This window comes from Rana temporaria, chromosome 2 (assembly GCF_905171775.1).
Source record: "Rana temporaria chromosome 2, aRanTem1.1, whole genome shotgun sequence".
In the NCBI taxonomy this organism is placed as follows: Eukaryota; Metazoa; Chordata; class Amphibia; order Anura; family Ranidae; genus Rana; species Rana temporaria.
In genome coordinates, this window is record NC_053490.1 from 218,476,655 (window position 1) to 218,497,659 (window position 21,005).

Sequence of the window (21,005 nt, forward strand, 5' to 3'; positions counted from 1 at the left end):
GACCTTTTTTTTATGGGCCTGCTTTTTTCTTATGGCTCTTGTTTGTGTTCTTTTCTAGGATAGACCGATGGGAAAAAAAAAAAAAAAAAAAATGCGGAAACTGTAGAGCCAGGCTACCTGAAGATTGTTTTCCCATCTAGGGCTAGTTCAGAGACTTCCTCTTTTAAATAGCTATTGTCTTCTATGAAGGTGGTAGCCTCGTTCCGGTCTTTCAGTGACAGGGCAGCAGGTCTGGGACCTTCTTCCTTTGGTCCCAGAACTCAAGAACCTTCAGTTTGAGTTGGACCCCCTCCTCGGTCCGAGATCAGTGATTCACACTATACCTCAGATCAGGAAGAAGGGGAGAACCCGAGCTCCTCATCTGATGGGGATTCCTCATCAGTGGGGGAGGCATGGAACCCTAAGTTTTTTTTCCAGCAGAGGAAATTGATGAGCTTTTGAAATCAATTTATGCCTCTGAACAGATTGAGATACCACAGTAAATCCAATCTGTGCAGGATAGAATGTATAGGGGGCTTCGGGGGCGGAAGTCAAGGACTTTCCCGGTTTACCAGTCACTTAAGGATACGATTCTGTCAGAATGGAAAGATCCGGAAAGGAGTGTGTTCCAATCTAAAGGGCACAAAAGAAGATATTCTTTTCAATCTGAAATTGAAGACTTTCTTTAAATGTCCTAAGCTAGATGCCCCTATGTCTCAGGTTTCTAAGAAGTCAGACCTGTCCTTTGAAGACTCGGGTTCTGAAAGAGCAAATGGCTAGGAAGGTCGATTCTTTGCTACGCAAGGCCTGGGATGCCTCAGCTTCATCCTTGAGTCCAGTTGTAGCATCCACCTGTGTGGCTAGGAATTTAGATATATGGGTTCAGTGTCTGGACGAGCTCCTTTCGTCCGACACCCCCAAAGAGGAGATTAGGGAGTCCCTCCCACTCATTGCCAAGTCAGTAGCCTTCTTAGCTGATGCAGCTGCATCCACTGTGAAAGCTACAGCAAGGTCTTCTGCTCTCATTAATTCAGCCAGACAAGCTATCTGGCTTAAGTCTTGGGAGGGGGACCTGGTCTCCAAGTACAAGCTCTGCGGCATTCCCTTTGAAGGCAAGCTCTTATTCGAGGTCCTAGCTCGTTCCTCCAAGAGTAAACGTTTCCCTTCTTCTCAAAAAAAATAAGCCACAGAATAAAAAGACTTTTCATGGTTTCCAAAACAAAGCTAATTTTGGAACCAACAGGCAACAGGTGAAGAAAAAGTGGTCTTTTAACAAAGATAAGCAAAAGGGGACTCTTTACTGCTTCAGCCCCTTCCAAAAATCCCCAGTGACGCCAGGATGGGGGTGGGGGTGGGGAGTTTGTTCCATTTAGTCAAGGAATGAGAAAAGATTTCCGACATTTCCTTTATCCTGCAAACATTGGAAATGGGTTACAGGTTGGAATTCAAAAATCTTCCACCTCAAGAGATTTTTTTCTTACTCAACTGCCGAGAAACCAAGAGAGACGGCAAGCCATGTTGAATCTAGTTTCCATGTGGGAAACAGAAGGGGTAATTTCCCATTCCGGAAAAACAAAAATTCCGGGGATTTTATTCCCAGGTCTTTCTGGTTCAGAAAGCCTCTGGCGGCTTTCCGGATGGTCATCAATTTGAGCGTTCTGAACAAGTATATTCTCTACAGACATTTCCGGATGGAAAACATTTACTCTGTGAGAAATCTATTATGGCCAAAGGTATTCATGGTTACCCTGGATCTTCAGGACACTTATCTTCATGTCCCAATATGTCAGAACCACCGAAAGTTTCTCAGATTTGCGACTCTCATGGACAACGGACCGAGTCATTGGCAGTTCAATGCCCTCCCTTTCGGTCTCTTGGCAGCACCCAGAATTACAGTTGAAGGGGTGTTCAGAGACAGCTATTCAGACTATCCAGGACAGCCGCAAGTTGGTAACTAGAAGAATTTATGGGAAAGTTTGGAAAACGTTTTATTCCTGGCAAAGGAAATCTGGTTTAGATTCTTTTTCTACTCCCTGTGTTCTAGATTTTTTACACAAGGGAGTGGAGAAAGGTCCATCTGTCAGCACCCTTAGGGTTCAGGTTGCGGCCCTGTCTGTTTTCAGACAAGAGGCTAGCTGAAGATCCTTTAGTCAGAAGGTTCCTTTCAGCCAGATCTAGACATGCTCCCAGGATCAAACATGTGCCTCCTTGGGATCTGTCATTAGTGCTTAATGCTCTAACAAGGGCTCCGTTTGAGCCTTTGCATGAAGCTTCCCTGAAATGTATTTCCTTGAAGATTTCCTTCCTTTTGGCCATTACGTCAGGGAGAAGGATTTCTGATATGCAGTCCATTTCCTGAGGATTTTTGAGGACAGGGTGGTGATCAAGCCTGATGCTTTCTATTTGCCCAAAGTTTCTTCTAACTTTCATAGGTACCAGGAAGTAGTCCTTGCTAGTTTCTGTTGCTCTCCCAAAAATGCGGAGGAGGAAAGGTTTCGTTTTTTTAGACGTAAAGAGATGTCTGCTGCTTTAGAGAAACCCAGCGGGTTTAGGAGTTCCTCCCAGCTGTTAGTATTGTTCAGTAGCCCCAAAAAGGGAACTAAAGCATCTAAAAGCTCTATCGCTAGACGGATTAGGGAAGCCATTTGTGAAGCTTACAAAGCTTCAGGTCGTAGTCCTCCTAGAAATAGGGTTCATTCAACAAGATCCATGGCTACGTCATAGGCAGAAAGAGCAGGGGCATCATGTGAAGAAATTTCTAAAGCTGCCGCCTGGCCCTCCTCTCATGCATTTGTCAAACATTAGTTCAGATGCTTTCCAGCCAGGACCTCTCCTTTGGTAGGAAAGTGCTTCAGGCTGTTGTCCCTCCCAAGGTATAGCATCTTGCTTATCCTCTCAAGTAGCTATCCTGGAAGGTGGGGGGACCCCCGTTAGACTTACCGGTAACAGTATTTTCAGGAACCCTCCCTATTTTTCTTTCACCTGATGGTGGTGTGTTTTTTCCTCTGCCGAGTGCACTGTGGTGGAGGTTTACTTGGTCTTATAAACAACTGAAGGTCAGAGGAAAGGGAGGGGACATTTAGATTGTATCTGATTTAGGTTTCCTGTAGAGGGCGGAGCCAATCATCTCAAGTAGCTGTCCTGGAAATATCGTTACCGGTATGTCAGACGGGGGTTTTCTTTTTTGGTTGCAGCACAATGCAGTGTATTGTGATGCACCAAGTTGCACTGTAAAAAAATAAATAAAACACAAACACACACCTTGTCTGTGTATTGGTACTTCACTGCGCAAGCCTGCTCAGCGCATCTGAATTTGAACAAGCCCTATACACCCTTCTTTCAATTTTCTTATTTATTTTGACAGATGCTTCCTTCCCTTGTAAATATTTCTCTTAACAATTCCTACTAAAACCACACTAGTACTGGTAAAAGAACATGCAATGGATTCCTATACAATTTAGCCATCCACGCAACACAGGAACCAGCAAGTTCTTTTTATTAACAAACCTATGGCTAAATAGATAAAATTTTTTTTTAGAAAAGCTAAAAACCAGCTTTAAATGTTTACGTACAGTAGGGTTTGTCAGGTCCTGGGTAAAAACATATCTATACTCGATGCAGCTTCTAAGTGAATTATACTGCATTGCAATCTTTGTATTGAGATAATACTGCACATGATACAAGAAACAAGGTGTAATGAGTAAAACGAGCCTACCTGACATACTGAAATGCTCTGGTTTGAGATCCTGATCCGTATACCTATTATAACAACAAAAACTACAATCATCACAGCACTCCAGAGTCACTTGTATAGTAACAAGTTTGACATGTTAAAGAGACAGCATTTTGACCACAAGAGGGAGACATTACATAAAATAGCAAGATCATGTACAACCTAGATCAGTGATGGCGAACCTTTTTGAGCACGAGTGCCCAAACAGCGACACAAAACCAACTTATTTTTTTCAAAGTGCCAACATGAAATTAAACCTACCAACTGCTCTGTACAGAGAAAGGGACTGATCATCTGACTGAATGAGCCCTAAGGGACCAAAAACATACAATTCTGCCCAGAAAAAACATGTTGTGCTTTTTCAAAGGAGTGTGTTACGCTCAGAATACTGGGATCAGAGATGGATGCATACACTGGGATCAGGGATGGATGCATGTACTGGGATCAGGGATGGATGCATGTACTGGGATCAGGGATGGATGCATACACTGGGATCAGAGATGGATGCATACACTGGGATCAGAGATGGATGCATACAATGGGAACAGAGATGGATGGATGCATGTACAGGGATCAGGGATGGATGCATACAATGGGATCAGAGATGGATGCATACAATGGGATCAGAGATGGATGGATGCATGTACAGGGATCAGGGATGGATGCATATACAGGGATCAGGGATGGATGCATATACAGGGATCAGAGATGGATGCATACAATGGGATCAGAGATGGATGCATACAATGGGATCAGGGATGGATGCATACACTGGGATCAGAGATGGATGCATACACTGGGATCAGAGATGGATGCATACAATGGGATCAGAGATGGATGCATATACAGGGATCAGAGATGGATGCATATACAGGGATCAGGGATGGATGCATATACAGGGATCAGGGATGGATGCATATACAGGGATCAGAGATGGATGCATACACTGGGAACAGAGATGGATGCATACACTGGGAACAGAGATGGATGGATGCATGATCAGGGATGGATGCATACAATGGGATCAGAGATGGATGCATACAATGGGATCAGAGATGGATGGATGCATGTACAGGGATCAGGGATGGATGCATATACAGGGATCAGAGATGGATGCATACACTGGGATCAGAGATGGATGCATACACTGGGATCAGAGATGGATGCATACAATGGGATCAGAGATGGATGGATGCATGTACAGGGATCAGGGATGGATGCATATACAGGGATCAGGGATGGATGCATACACAGGGATCAGGGACGGATGCATACAATGGGATCAGGGACGGATGCATACAATGGGATCAGGGACGGATGCATACACTGGGATCAGGGATGGATGCATACACTGGGATCAGGGATGGATGCATACAATGGGATCAGGGATGGATGCATATACAGGGATCAGGGATGGATGCATATACAGGGATCAGGGATGGATGCATATACAGGGATCAGGGATGGATGCATATACAGGGATCAGAGATGGATGCATACACTGGGAACAGAGATGGATGCATACAATGGGATCAGAGATGGATGGATGCATGATCAGGGATGGATGCATACAATGGGATCAGAGATGGATGGATGCATGTACAGGGATCAGGGATGGATGGATGCATGTACAGGGATCAGAGATGGATGCATACACTGGGATCAGAGATGGATGCATACAATGGGATCAGAGATGGATGGATGCATGTACAGGGATCAGGGATGGATGCATATACAGGGATCAGAGATGGATGCATACAATGGGATCAGAGATGGATGCATACAATGGGATCAGAGATGGATGGATGCATGTACAGGGATCAGGGATGGATGCATATACAGGGATCAGAGATGGATGCATACACTGGGATCAGAGATGGATGCATACAATGGGATCAGAGATGGATGGATGCATACAATGGGATCAGAGATGGATGCATACAATGGGATCAGAGATGGATGGATGCATGTACAGGGATCAGGGATGGATGCATATACAGGGATCAGAGATGGATGCATACACTGGGATCAGAGATGGATGCATACAATGGGATCAGAGATGGATGCATGTACAGGGATCGATGCATATACAGGGATCAGAGATGGATGCATGTACAGGGATCAGGGGGGGGGGGGGGGGGATGTGAAGGCACTTCCCAAAGCAGTGTCCTCTGCTCCTTCACATTCTCCCCACATACACAGCAGTGTCCTTGCTCCCCCTCATTTCCCCTTTCCCCCATAGCACTATCCTACCTGTGTATGTACAAAGTCCTCCACATTGCCATGCTTCAGCACCCGAGTCCCTGCACAGGAAGCCGCTCTCCACGCCCAGGAAGGGAGGAGTTATTCTCCTCCATGCACATCATTACACAGGCATCACACGCTGCTTACAGAGCAGACACTCCCTCCGTGTCGTTTCCAATGGGCTGCCCTCATTGCATGCAGGGAGGGCTTTACTCGCATCTGCCACCCCACTGCCCAATCACACTCACACTGCTTGATTGCACTCGCGATAGGAACAGAGTCAGCTCCTCCGTGCCTGCTCCGCCAGTGCAAGCGACTGCCTTGCTGGGGGATTCCCTCTGCTATCCTGGCGGCGTGCTGCGTGCCCACAGAGAGGGCTCGGCGTGCCAGCTGTGGCATGCGTGCCACAGGTTCGCCATCACTGACCTAGATAATGGGCTTCATCGTGCAAAAATGCTTCATTCATTCTCCATCAAAGCGGTTTTAGGAAAAACCGAAGCCTACTATGACTGACAACCCCTGAAAATTCTACTTATCTGGCTGTTATACCAACTCACTTTCTTAATCAATGCCCTAGAACAAGCATGGATTTGTGTAAAGTTGACAAAGTCTTTGTTTGCATTCTTGTTCCAGGTTACTGTTAAATTACGAGCTTCAGCATAAAAGCCAGACAACTAGCATTTTGAGGAGATGGTATTATTAGCAGGCGGTTTTCCCCCTTTGACAGGTTTCTTTTAAATTAACCTATGAAAACAGCGGGGACAATGTACTTTAGAAACCAGGGAAACACTTTGATCTGATGGGTCAGTAGGTTAATGAACTATGTTAAAATTAATTTAGACTTGGAGCAATGCCAGTTTAACTGAATTTATAGTTAATTTCAATATTCTTTTTTTCTACATACAAGATTTTACCTTCATGTAAATAATTACTTTTAATAACCCTGTTTCTATGTATAATTTGTAATCATTTATGCAATGAGGGCAACCATATTCACAGGCTCTACAAATTGTGATTTGATGCTTCTTCCCACAATAGAAGTCTATGAGATGGCTGACTCACTCAAACAATGCAAATCCTGTATCACCGATTTCTTATATTGAGAATTATTAAAGTAGTTGCACAGTTATTGTAGTGGCAAACCTACAAATCTCTGCAACAACAACGATGAGCTAAAAATAAGGAAGCCCTATAAATAATTTAAAAAAAGGGACTTTGATACAATCATATATATGCTATGCACACTATAGTTACCCTTACAAGAAGAGTGAAAGCCAGTCATAGACAATTTGAATCTTGGCCGGTTCAGCAGGAACCGGCCAAGATTCTAACCATGTATGGGTAGGCTGAATGTAGACAAGCTGATAGTGATCGATAAACTTGGACATAATCAGCCTGCCGGATTTTATATGCGATTTCCCATGGCTGCAGGAAAGACATTCCAGCGGAGGGAGGGGTTGCTGAACATGTTTCACCCTAAATAAGAATGTCTCATATAAAACATGTTCAAAAAGCCCAAGTGCTTTCACACTGGGGCGGTGCGCTTGCAGGACATTTGGAAAAGTCCTGCAAGCAGCATCTTTCGGGCAGTGGAGAAGTGGTTTATACGCCGCTCCTCCAGCGCCCCTGCCACTGGAATCAATGGGCACCACTACCAAAGCGCCTGCAAAGTGCAGCGGCGGTTTGTGGCTACTTACACACTGGGGCGGGGGCATTAGCAGTAAAGCACAGCCAATTTTAGCTGCACTTTGCTGCTATAAAAATGGCGCTTTTCACCCACGCTAGCGGCTGAAGGGTTAAAAGTGCCTGCAAAGCCCATTGGCAAAGGTTCCAAAGAAATGTAATGGCAGGGGTGGATACACCGTTCCCGCACCATCCGAAAGATGCTGCTTTCGGGACTTTTTCTAACGTCCTGCAAGCACACACTGGGGCTGCAGGGGAGGAGTTTTTCAGGCACTATTTTTAGCCCAAAAGTGCTTGAAAAACGCCTCAGTGTGAAAGGGGTCTTAACCCTTTATTTGTCCGCTAGCAGCAGAAAAGCGCTGCTATTGCAGCTAAAATTAGCAGCACTTTACCGCTAACGCCACTCCGCCCCAGCGTGAAAATAACCTAAAAGCAGTACTCTTATTGCTTGGATGGCCACACTACAATGGGTGCACAACATTGTACCAAGGGGACAATGGATTTGTCCACAGCAAGCCATAACTTTTTTTAATTGTATTCACATTCTGCAGCAAACTGACAGCTGCAATATTATGACCCAATTACATAATGCTATTACTCAGATCTAGTACTTAACAAAATTGTAGCATGCAAAACAATTTTAAAGCAAAATGTGGACAGCAGCATCTGCTGAACTTAAGACACACGTTACAATCTGGGTAAGATTCTAGCGTTTTTTTTTTTTTTAATGAGCAAGCATACATATCTAGTCATAATGTACGTACAGTTAAAGGCTCTCCCTGGAGTGCCTGCAGAATAAAGTTACTGACGACTCTTCCATCATTCATGTGCATGCGGGGGCCAAATGTATTAAATATCCGAGCCACTCTGACCTCCACACCTTCCTGTCAACAACAAAGACAACAGTTTAGGGAAAGGGAGGAATGTCATAAATAGCCCAATATATAGGGAAATATGTAAACATTTGCACATGAAAGGTTGGTTCATTTCAGTATATTTCATCATGATCGCCATCTCATATGATATAATGTTGTTACAATAGAACTAAAGGCAAAACTTTTTTTACATTTTGGATAGAGTAAGGGAACACCTGTCAGAAAACAAAAAGTAGAACATTCTATTTTTATTTTTTGACAGCGTATGTAAATGCACTTCAGTGCGCAAAAAAACGCAGGACAAGCAGTCTTGACATTTCGTTTACAAATAAAAATAAAAGTATTGCAATGCATTTTAGGTCTTAAACAATGGGTATTTACTTTTCTCCTCTCAACACCAGAGCGCCAGGCTGGAGAAAAGCTGTTGAAAACACATGCCTCAAAAAAAGGCATTTAGGCACGTTTGAGCGCCAATGCATTCCAATGTCCAGAATATTGTGGCAAATAGAATTCATTAACACCCAAACACTTGACGTGCCTAAACATGCTTAGTGCTTAGACACGTTTAGGTGAGTCAAGCACTTTCTGCTTAAAAAGCTCCTTTCCTAAACATAGAGGGGCTTTTACAGGCTGAAAAAACCCAAATGCCTGTAAATGAAGGGTTTGTGTGCACAAGACATAAAAAATCACCGTTACACAGCATGGGATTGCAGGTCAGCCTGCACTCAACACATATTGCAACGTTAAACCCTTGGAGTGGAGGGCAAGGGTGATTTTTTGTCAGATTTGATTTCTGTGACCCCACTTGGGAAATTTCCCCTTGCAGAACAAGAAATCAATTGAATACCACAGCATGAATGCACCAAAAAAAAAAAAAAAAAAAAAAAAAAAAAATCCCTACTCTACTACAAACAAAACATTTTTAATGTGGTTTCTGCCTCTATTGTAGAGATTTCCCAAAACTTCCTGTCCCTGTTACCCCGTGGCCACTGGGGAGGAAGTGAGGGAAAATTCCCATGATGGTGACAAATATTAAGATACAAACTTGACAACTGAAAAAAAGGAGATGGATTAGATCAGCTAAAAAGTGGCAGAAAAACTGGTAATTCATATGAAATGGGTAGTATATAAAGTGATAAATGGTTTCCAAAAAAAAATAAAAAGTGAAGTTTATTATACTGTGTATACAGTCAAGATAACAGTGGCATTGTAAAACAAGATGTTTAGCCTTTACTGGCTAATAAAACAAATTTCAAGCAGAATAAAGCGCCTTCTACAGTTTTTTCCCACAGGTACGAGTACTGCTTTATACATATCCAGTTGTATTAAAAAGAAAATTTTACATCAAGTAACTTGCACGTTATTTAAATTCACATGTAAAACTATTCAGTTCCAGGATAAGGACACTTTAAAATCATCAAGTCCTAGAGCCACTAATGAAGCTCCTTTCTGTTCACACACCTGGTGCACTACATAAATAAAACATTAACAAAATGAAGAGTGTAATTAAATACTTCAAGCATAGCTTTGTCCCCAACACCACCTGTTCCCTACTACTTGCCAATAGAGAAAGTGTCAAAATCATTAAATAGAGCAGAGGTCAGGCATACTATGTTATGTACGATTGAAATTATGAAAATATGGAGACATATATTTCAAAACATTAGAGGACATCAATTTATATCATATTGTATACTTAAAGCAATTTTAAAAGCAAAATGTGTCAAGTGCCCCCACAGCAAACAGCTTGCAATGGAGTCACCCAAGCAGGCGAGCTCCCGAGCCACTGCTCTGCATGTCCATTTAGACAGAGCTGCAGCTCGGCCCCACTGGCTGTGATTGACAGCAGTGGGAGCCAATGGCTCCTACTGCCGTCTCTGAAAATAAGGAGAGAGAGTCCGCTGCTCTTGTACACATCGCTCGATCAAGATGGGTAGGTATTGGGGGGACTGCTGCACACACATTTTTTACCTTTATGCATAGAATGCAAAAGGTAAAAAACCTTCAGCCTTTAGAACCACTTTAAATATTACCAGTGGATAAAAGTTAAACAATAGTCTAATCTCCAAACAAAGGGTATATCATGTGATACACACATATTTGCATACCATGTGTGTGCTGTGATCGAACTCTAAGCTGATCAAGTACAACAAAGTATTGGTGAACCATTTCCAGAATGGCTGAACTTTTTCTACAATTAGAGGAGTTGTAAAGGGAAAACAAATTTGGGCTAAAATAATGTCTGCAAGGTAGACAAACAGAATAGTGTAATGATTCTGTCAAAACACGAGTAAATACCTATTAAATTCCTTCATCTATATCACTTCCGGCGTTCTAGTTTCTGTTCTCTCATTCACTTCCTGGTTTGCAGCGCTCGTTCATGCAAGAACTACATTTCCCAGTATGCATTGCGGCACACCCAGTAATTCACACCTCCTTGAAGTCTCCAACACGTAGAGAGCGTCCTGCCACACAGATGTAGTTCCCAGGAGGGGGCGAGCACGTTACTGACCACCGCAGTAAAGCCTCCCTTCACGGTGGTGAGTAACAATCAGACAAGCAGGAAGTGAACAGAAGAGCAACTTCTGAGCAAAAACGAACAATGAGGAAGTGAAAAGAGGAATGTCTGCAGGTAAAGGATGCTTATTATGAAAAAATAAATGTTTCCTTTACAACCCCTTTAAGGAGTGCTGAGATCATCTACTGTGCTATTTTTGCCCCAGACAGTGTCATCCAAACTTGCCAAAGTAGTATCACTCAGTTCAGGATATTAAAAAAAAAAAAGAAAAAAAAAAAAAAAAACACACACACACACACACACACACACACACACACACAAAAAATAAATATTCTGACTTGCCTGTAAATGCCTCATCTTGAAGTACACTAAACCCTAGTACACACAGGCCAAATGTTGGGAATCATTGTCCGGTTCAATAGAAATCTGTGTGCACTGGAGTCAGTCTGACAGAAGCTGGCTGTTCAGCCAGCTTCTGTCAAAGGGGCATGATTAAAAAAGGTCTGCCATTTGGCTCCCGATCAGCGCTCTTAGCCAATCGCCAAGAGCCCTGACCAAAGTGTTCTAGAAGAGGGGACCATCCCCGTCAGAACACAATAGAACAGCAAGGGAGATAACCATATTATGTCAAATAGTTAGTTCGTACAGCGGCTCCTGTTAAACTGTCAGTTTATTTTGTTAAGCCCTGCTGGGTTGGTTGAACGTAAACAAAAAAAAAAACTACTAGTGTGTACTAGGCTTAAAGAACACAGGACTGGTATTCAAACCATGGGTTAATATGCTGCTACCTTCAGGTGATTGGACACAAAAAACTTTCGCTAGGGCTGATACTAAAGCGTACTCATGCAATCCTGCTGACTTTTTTTTTAGCGAGCAAGACACAAAAAGGGGGGAGAGTTGTACTGTACTCCAGGACATGGGGTTTTCAGGTAAGTGAAAATTCCCATTATCTTAATTGTATAGTACAGGACTGACATTCATGGGACATAACCCAGGCAAAAAAAACTGAGGGGTGGGCAACAACATAGCAAGCAGAACTGCCAAAAGGCCCACGAGAAAACAAAACAAGGATTTTAGGGAATCCAAACAAAACACTCATAACAGCTTGAAGCACCTTGTAATCTAAACATTCATAATGTAGAGTGTGGAAAATGTGTGAACAGAGGAACAGGTGGCAATCTTGCAAATATGGGATGCAGATTCTTGATACGGAAAAGCCCAGGAAACAGCCTTTGTGAAATTAGCATGGAAGGAAAAAGAAGGAACCTTTTCCTTAAAGTGGTTATAAACCTCAGACATAAAATATAAACAAAGCATATCCCTCCATAGCAGGGATAGGCAACCTCGGCCCTCCAACTGTGATGAAACTACAAATCCCATCATGCCTCTGTCTCTAGGAGTCATGCCTGTGATTGTCAGGATCTTGAAATGTATCATGGGACTTGTAGTTTCACCACAGCTGGATGGCCGAGGTTGCCTACCCCTGCTCTATAGTGTGTACTTGTCTCAGTTAAGAGCACAAAGTGTCATATCGGTCTTCTGCTTCATTCCTCTGCTATCAGCATAATTCACTGCTAACAAGTTTTCCTGACACCTAGCAGTGTGACAGCCTTAGCTCTGTTCCTGTGAGATGTGTGGAGAGGGGTGTGTCCCTTCCCTCCAATAAGATCTCACAGCTCTCCTCACTGAGCTTTGTAGAGTGCAACTTCAGCTCTCCACTCCCTTTGGACAGCTTGGACAAGCTTTAAAAATTCCAGACTTTGAACAGATGCAGAGATGAGATGAGTTGACTGCAGATAAACAGGTACAGCTTATTTGTTTCATCTCTGTATCCCCTGAGACCAGTCACTTCACTGGGTATATGTAATGGTTTACAATTGCTTTAAGGGCGCAGGCCCTGGAAAGAAGTAGACTAAACCACCTGGCAAAAGTGGTGCGAGAAGCAGAGTGTTGCTTAGGACGACGTCCTGTTAGAACAAAATGGGAAATGTACTGCAAAAGGAGGCTGCGGCTACCAAGTAGACGCTGACAGCCTGAACCACATTCAGACAATGTAAGGCGATTTCCTATTCATGCTTTGGGGGGGAAAGAAGAAAGAAGAAGGCGGCTGCAGATAGGCTGCGGACTACGAAAGCACGTAAGCACGTAAACTGATCACGGTGTCAGGGCTCAGCAGCCATGTTACACCTTAGGTTGGAGGGCAGAAACTAGCAGAAACAGCCAGGGCTTAATGGGGGGCAAATCAAACAGCACATGTACCGGTACTGTATAACATGCTTTAAACAGACAGGATCAATATTTTTAATTTTGTGTTAATGCTTTAATGTAGTTGTAAAATTACTGTATATATCCCCCCCCCCCCCTCACATTTTTATATTTTTACTATTTTTCTAACTTTTTATGTGACAACACTGAAGGAATGACACTTTGCTACAATGTAAAGTAGTGAGTGTACAGCTTGTATAACAGTGTACATTTTCTGTCTCCTCAAAATAACTCACACAGCCATTGATGTCTAAACCACTGGCAACAAAAGCAAATAAACCCCCCCCCCCCCCAAGTTAAAATGTCCAAATTGGGCTCAATTAGCCATTTTCTTTCCCTGGCGTCATGCGACTCAGTGTTACAAGTTCTCAGGTGTGAATGGGGAGCAGGTGTGTTAAATTTGGTGTTATCGCTCTCACTCTCTCATACTGGTCACTGAAAGTTCCAACATGGCACCTCATGACAAAAAACTCTGAGGATCTGAAGAAAATAATTGTTGCTCTACACAAACATGGTCTAGGCTATAAGAAGATTGCCAAGACCCTGAAACTGAGCTGCAGCACGGTGGCCAAGACCAAACAGTGGTTTAACAGGACAGGTTCAACTCAGAACAGGTCTGGTCATGATCGACCAAAAAAGTTGAGTGCTCAACGTCATATCCAGAGGTTTTCTTTGCGAAATACACGTATGAGTGCTCCCAGCATTGCTGCAGATGTGGAAGGGGTCAGCCTGTCAGGGCTTAGACCATATGACGCACACTGCATCAAATTGCTTGCTTGGCTGTCATTCCAGAAGGAATCCTCTTCTAAAGATGATGCACAAGAAAGCCTGCAAACAGTTTGCTGAAGACAAGCAGACTAAGGACATGGATTACTGGAACCATGTCCTGTGGTCTGATTAGATAAACTTATTTGGTTCAGATGGTGTCAAGCAGCAATCAGGTGAGAAGAACAAAGACGAGTGTGTCTTGCCTACTGTCAAGCATGGTGGTGGGAGTGTCATGGTCTGGGGCTGCATGAGTGCTGCCAGCACTGGGGAGCTACAGTTCATTGAGGGAACCATGAATGCCAACAATGTACTGTGAGATACTGAAGCAGAGCATGATTTCCTCCCTTCAGAGACTGGGCCGCAGGGCAGCATTTCAACATAACGGCCCCAAACACACCTCCAAGATGACCACTGCCTTGCTAAAAAAAGCTGAGGGTAAAGGTGATAGACTGACCAAGCATGTCTCTAGACATTACCCTATTGAGCATCTGTGGGGCATCCTCAAACGGAAGGTGGAGGAGCGCAAGGTCTCTAACATCCACCAGCTCTGTAATGTTGTCATGGAGGAGTGGAAGAGGACTCCAGTGGCAACCTGTGAAGCTCTGGTAAACTCCATGCCCAAGAGGGTTAAAGCAGTGCTGGAAAATTTGGACATTTTCACTTTTGCTGCCACCGGCTTAGACAAACATGGCTGTGTGTCTAGTTATTTTGAGGGGACAGCAAATTTACATTGTTATACAAGCTGTACACTCACTACTTTACATTGTAGCAAAGTGTCATTTCTTCAGTGTTGTCACATGAAAAGATAAAATAAAATAGTTACATAAATGTGAAGGGTGTACTCACTTGTGAGATACTGCCTCTCCCTCCATCTCTCTCCCATCACTAGATCGAGATAGAGCTCAGGTAAGTATTAGGGGGGCTGCTGCACACAGAAGGCTTTTTATCTTCATTCATAATTTATGAAGATAAAAAAAACTTCTGCCTTTAGAAACATTGAATTCTGAAATGTCTTTATACATCATATTTAGGTCAACTACGCTATCAGTAAACTATTTCACAATATAAAATCAAAACATCATAAGCAAACACAAGGAAACTGATAACCTCGCTCTAAAAACAGAATACGAGTGCTGAAATGTCAACCTATATGCCAGAATTGGGACAGCTTGAATTACTTATTTGCTAAAATGGTCTGGGCACCTGTTACAGTCAAATGATTTCATGAATACTGATGTCATTCTGCTTATCCCACAGACAGCAAATTCTAATCACTTGTCACCTCTTATTGCTCAGCATCCGGTCAACACTTTGCAGCAAATGCTCTGGATGAATAGAAAAAATAAATACATTTGTATTATGCACACGGCCATATGAAAATATGGCAACTATTGTGCAGGATCTGGGTGGCTGTGGACGTGGTATACTTAGATTTTGCAAAACTGTTTGACACATTTCCCCACACATGACTAATATGTAAGGTTAAGTCTACAGCCTTGGAAATATATCAGTTTGTAAATGAATAGAAAAACTGGCTAAAACACAGAATTCAGAGAGTCGTGGATAATGATTTATACTCTGAATGGTCTAGGGTTGTTAGTGGTGTAGGTACAGTGTAGGGACCCTTACGTTTTAATACATCTATAAATGATATATAGCTTGGGATTAAAAACACAATTTCTGTCTTTGCGGAGGACACCAAGCTATGCAGTGGAATAACATCCTTACAGGATGTCTCAAACTTACCAGCCGACCTCAATGCATTGTTTATTGGGCAACTGTGTGGTGGATGGGGTTTAATATTGATAAATGTTCTCCACAGTAAGAGCTGTAAAAATGAAATGACTCCAAGAGCCGATTCTGTTCGGCTCAGTGGATTGAAAAAAAATGTCTTCCTAAATGTACATAATACAACTGGATACAACATTTATAGGAAAAGTATATATTTATATTAAAAAGGCCTTAATATAAAGTCCCGTCTCCTATGATAGACAGTCATCCAATGCCAGCACAGGGGACGGGACTTCCTATTACAAAGGACGCCGAGTTACCAGGAGATTCTCACTGTATGCAATCTGTTGGCGCTCGTCCTGCCACGCCCACCCAGTCTCCTCCGAGGCAGCCAAAACTGAATTGGCGTATAACATGCACATAAAATTTTCACCCGATTTTCAGGGTGAAAGTGTGTGTGATGGACTGTTTACCTATATGCTTCAGTTTAATCCTCCCTGCTTGTTTAAGGCTGTTAATTGTATTTACTCTTCTGCAGCTAGCCCTGTTTCAAATGTTAATTGTTCTAGCCCTGTGTTTACTGGTTACTGTGATTAGATAAGTGGCTCATGTTAACTATGCTGATTGCTTCCTTGTGATAATTATCTCTCTATATGCGGTGCCGAACCGGCTAGATACTGAGTAGTTCAAAGAAATATCTTTATTTCAAAGGAGCTGTATTGAAGACCCCCCACTGTGTGAGGGGGGGCGGAGATTTGTCATTGTAACAGTTGTAACCACATATAAGCTCTGGTTTCTTACGATTAAAACTCTGTGTTGTTCAAGCAGTAAGCTGGTCTCATGTGTGGCTTTCTGAGCGATTCCAGGGATATCCCTCCTCTTGAAATATTGGTGTGATTTTTGTTATGGGAAGAAGGGAACGTTGACGGGGATATCATACCGATACCGTCACAAATTGGTTGGCAGCGGTGGGATTTTTCCCTTCTATTCCCCTTCACACCCGGATTCCAAGCAGACACTGGAAGAACTACTGGAAGTTCGTGGAAGGATTGCTAGCAACAAAACCAAGCGGGTCATCATAGCAGAATCAATGGAGATAGACCAGGAGGACGGGATTGCAGCAACGCCAGCAGTACAAGAGATGGAGACACCAGTGATTCAGGAGGAGGAATCGCCAGCCAACAAGCTAATGAGAGAGAAGCTAGCGTGGTTCGGCCCGAACCCAACGCCGGATGTGGTGCTGAAAGTGATGGACCTGTTAGCGGAGGAGGCCAAACAAATAAGGGACGCAGAACTACAGGAGGCTAAAGAAATAAGGGACGCAGAACTACAGAAGGATAAACAAATAAGGGACGCAGAGCTACAGTTAAAACTGGCAGCAGTCCAACCAGCAGCCGCACCTTCTACGAACAGTGAGTACAGCACAGCAGACGCAAGGAAGATTCCGTTTAGCGCTTTTAAAGCTTTTGATGAAAAGGACTGTGAGATTGATAACTACCTGGCGGATTTTGAGCGACAATGTAACCTGCACCGAATAGCTAGAAGAGAGTGGGTTGCAATATTGTCAGGCAAACTGTCAGGCAAAGCTTCTGATGCTTTCCGGACCGTGCCAGATCAGGATATCCATAGCTACGCCAGGGTTAAAGAAGTGCTCCTGGCTCGTTATGCAGTAACCCCAGAGTCCCACCGACAGAAGTTCAGGGACTCACGCAAAACCACGAAAGACTCTTACGCAGAATGGGCATGCCAGTTGTCCCTGTCGGCCTCTAACTGGGTTAACAGCAGCCAGGCCACCACCGCAGAGGACATTTTGCAACTAATGCTCCTGGAGCAATTTTACAATCACATCCAGACGGATGTCAAAGATTGGGTGAGAGATCGCAGGCCCATGACTCTACCAGAGGCCGCGAAGTTGGCGGATGAATATGCGGATACTCGCAAGACAAACCAGGTCACACCACGGGTACAACCTCCACAACCAACGGCGCCCTCACACCCACCAGCCGCTACATACCAACCGCCTAACAGACCGATGACATCTAGCCCTCGCTACCCACGCCAGGAGGACAACGAACAACGCTGCTTCCGGTGCAAACAGTTGGGTCACTTCAAGCAGAATTGCCCCATGAATGACAACACCAGGTCAAATTGGTCTCAACCTGGGTACCGCCCACCAGCAGCAGCCCATTGTGTAGACTCGGCTTGGGATCCCCAGGAGCTGGGTCAGGAAGAACCATTGGGCACCCCTTACGAAGCCCTCATGGTACAATCTGTTATTACGGACAACAGGGAACACCATTGTCAGCTGGTCATGGGCGACCGCCATGAGCCGGAGGGGCCTTGGAGGGAGCTGGGCAGAAAGAGGCACCGCCAGCTACCCTCCAAGAAGAAGAGGTCCTGGAAGTCATATAACCAGCGGACCTGGGAGGAGAAGAAGCGACTGGAGGAGATGGAATCGCAGCGGGCGCCCCAGATGCAGGCCGAGATGTTCGCCAAGGGCCCACCGGTGGCCCCTTACACCACCACCCAGTTCCTGATGATGGACCACGTGGAGAGCCTGCAGGACATGAGCAAGCAGGATCTGATCCGTGAGTACATAGAGCTGGAGGAGTGCATAAGCCGCATGGAGGAGGAGAACAACCACCTGAGGTCACAGCGGGCTGACCCCCCCAGGCTCCATGAACTGGAGATGGAGCTGGAGAAGCTCAAAGAGGAGAACCGGCGGCTGCGGAGGGAGCAGGGGGTGGCTGACCTTATGGGGCTCTGATTCCCCTCCCCCCCGGACTCTGAGCACCAGTGCTACAGCATTTCAACAAATATAACTTTTTCTTTTTTTTATGAACCTCCTGTGACTGTCACTTCCGAGCCATAACCTGCCCCTCCCATAGCGGGACACCTAGACAGCGGCGCACAGACCCATTCGCCGTCTTCACACTGACTTCTGGTGACTTTGCAGATCGCACAAAGACTTGGGGACTGACCGGCGTGTGATCTGACGACCCGGTGGCATACCTGAGTCGGGAGCAGTTGTCAAGGGAGGGTCAGTCATGCCAAACGGAGTTAACCTCGGACTAAAAGCTCTGAACCCGTCAACCCTACTGGACCAGGAAAGGTCCAACTGGCTTTTCCGGAGCAGGGAGAAGAAGGGGGGCCATTTTGATGGACTGTTTACCTATATGCTTCAGTTTAATCCTCCCTGCTTGTTTAAGGCTGTTAATTGTATTTACTCTTCTGCAGCTAGCCCTGTTTCAAATGTTAATTGTTCTAGCCCTGTGTTTACTGGTTACTGTGATTAGATAAGTGGCTCATGTTAACTATGCTGATTGCTTCCTTGTGATAATTATCTCTCTATATGCGGTGCCGAACCGGCTAGATACTGAGTAGTTCAAAGAAATATCTTTATTTCAAAGGAGCTGTATTGAAGACCCCCCACTGTGTGAGGGGGGGCGGAGATTTGTCATTGTAACAGTTGTAACCACATATAAGCTCTGGTTTCTTACGATTAAAACTCTGTGTTGTTCAAGCAGTAAGCTGGTCTCATGTGTGGCTTTCTGAGCGATTCCAGGGATATCCCTCCTCTTGAAATATTGGTGTGATTTTCGTTATGGGAAGAAGGAAACGTTGACGGGGATATCATACCGATACCGTCACAGTGTGTTATACGCCGATAAATAGTCATTTTGCTCCTGTACAAATCATTAGTAAGACCTCATATGGAATATACAGTACACAAAAAAAAATGATATTGGGGAACTAGAGAAAGTGCAGAGAAAAGGCAATCGAACTGATAGAGGCATTAAAAGGTGCAAAACCATGAGGGCTTACAACTCCTTTAACCACTTCCATACCAGGTACTTACGCAGCTTCCCGCCCAAGCCAATTTTCAGCTTTCAGCACTGTCGCACTTTGAATGGCAATTGCGCGGTCATGCTACACTGTACCCAAACAAAATTGGCGTCCTTTTTTCCCCACAAATAGAGCTTTCTTTTGGTGGTATTTGATCACCTCTGCGATTTTTTTTTTTGCGCAACAACTAAAAAAAGGCTGAAAATTTGGAAAAAAAAATACGTTTTTATTTTTTTCTGTTAATTTTTTTGTAAATACGTTTTCTCTTTCAATTACGGGCACTGATATGGTGGCACTAATGGGCACCGATGAGATGGCACTGATGGACATCGATGAGGTAGTACTGACGGGCACAGATGAGGTGGCACTGATTGGCGGCGCTGGTATGCGGCACTGATGGGCACACATAGGCGGCACTGATGGGCACACATAGGCGGCACAGATGGGCACACATAGGCGGCACAGATGGGCACACATAGGCGGCACAGATGGGCACACATAGGCGGCACAGATGGGCACACATAGGCGGCACAGATGGGCACACATAGGCGGCACAGATGGGCACACATAGGCGGCACAGATGGGCACATAGGCGGCACAGATGGGCACATAGGCGGCACAGATGGGCACATAGGCGGCACAGATGGGCACACATAGGCGGCACAGATGGGCACTCATGGGCGACACTGATGGATACTTATGGGTGGCACAGATGGGCACTGCTAGGTGGGCACTGGGCATGGATGGGCACTGTGGGGTGGCACTGATGGACACTGGGGTGGCGCTGATGGACACTGGGGTGGCAGCACTGATTGTTGCCAGTCAGTGCCCATTTGTGGGCACTGACTGGCATCTTTTTTCTTTATGCTTTTTTTTTTTATTTATTTTTTTAGACTTTTTTTTTTTCTTTGCCCACCCTGGTGCTCCAGGGTGGGCATCCCTGGTGGTCCAGTGTGGCGATCTGAGGGGGGGCTGCGCTGATAAACAATCAGCGCGAACCCCCCCTGTCAGGAGAGCCGCCGATCGGCTATTCTCTACTCGCGTCTTTCAGACGCGAGTGAGGAAGAGCCATCAACGGCTCTTCCTGTTTACATCGTGATCAGCCGTGGTTGGACACGGCTGATCACGTGGTAAAGAGTCTCCGCCGGAGGCTCTTTACCGAGATCGGAGATGCAGGGCGTCAGACTGACACCCCGCATCACCGATCGCCGCGATGCGCGCCCCCACGGCATGAAATCCTGCAGGACGTTCTAGAACGTCCTGTCAGGATTTCATAACCACTTCCCGGACGTAAATCGGCCATAGGCCGGGCGGGAAGTGGTTAAGGTGCATCACAGAGGACAAGGGGCACTCTTTACGTCTG

At 44.7% G+C, this 21,005-nt stretch overlaps 1 protein-coding gene across 2 annotated transcripts in view; it reads right to left on the reverse strand.

Moving 5' to 3' along the window:
* Positions 1–21,005, reverse strand: part of UXS1 (UDP-glucuronate decarboxylase 1) — a 70,482-nt gene that overhangs the window by 18,971 nt on the left and 30,506 nt on the right. For both annotated transcript variants that reach the window (XM_040336453.1, XM_040336454.1), the window contains exons 10-11: positions 8,404–8,523; positions 3,695–3,738 (exon numbers count right to left, since the gene is read on the reverse strand). In XM_040336453.1, the coding sequence (XP_040192387.1) occupies positions 3,695–3,738; positions 8,404–8,523 (164 nt within the window). The remainder of the gene's footprint in view (positions 1–3,694; positions 3,739–8,403; positions 8,524–21,005) is intronic.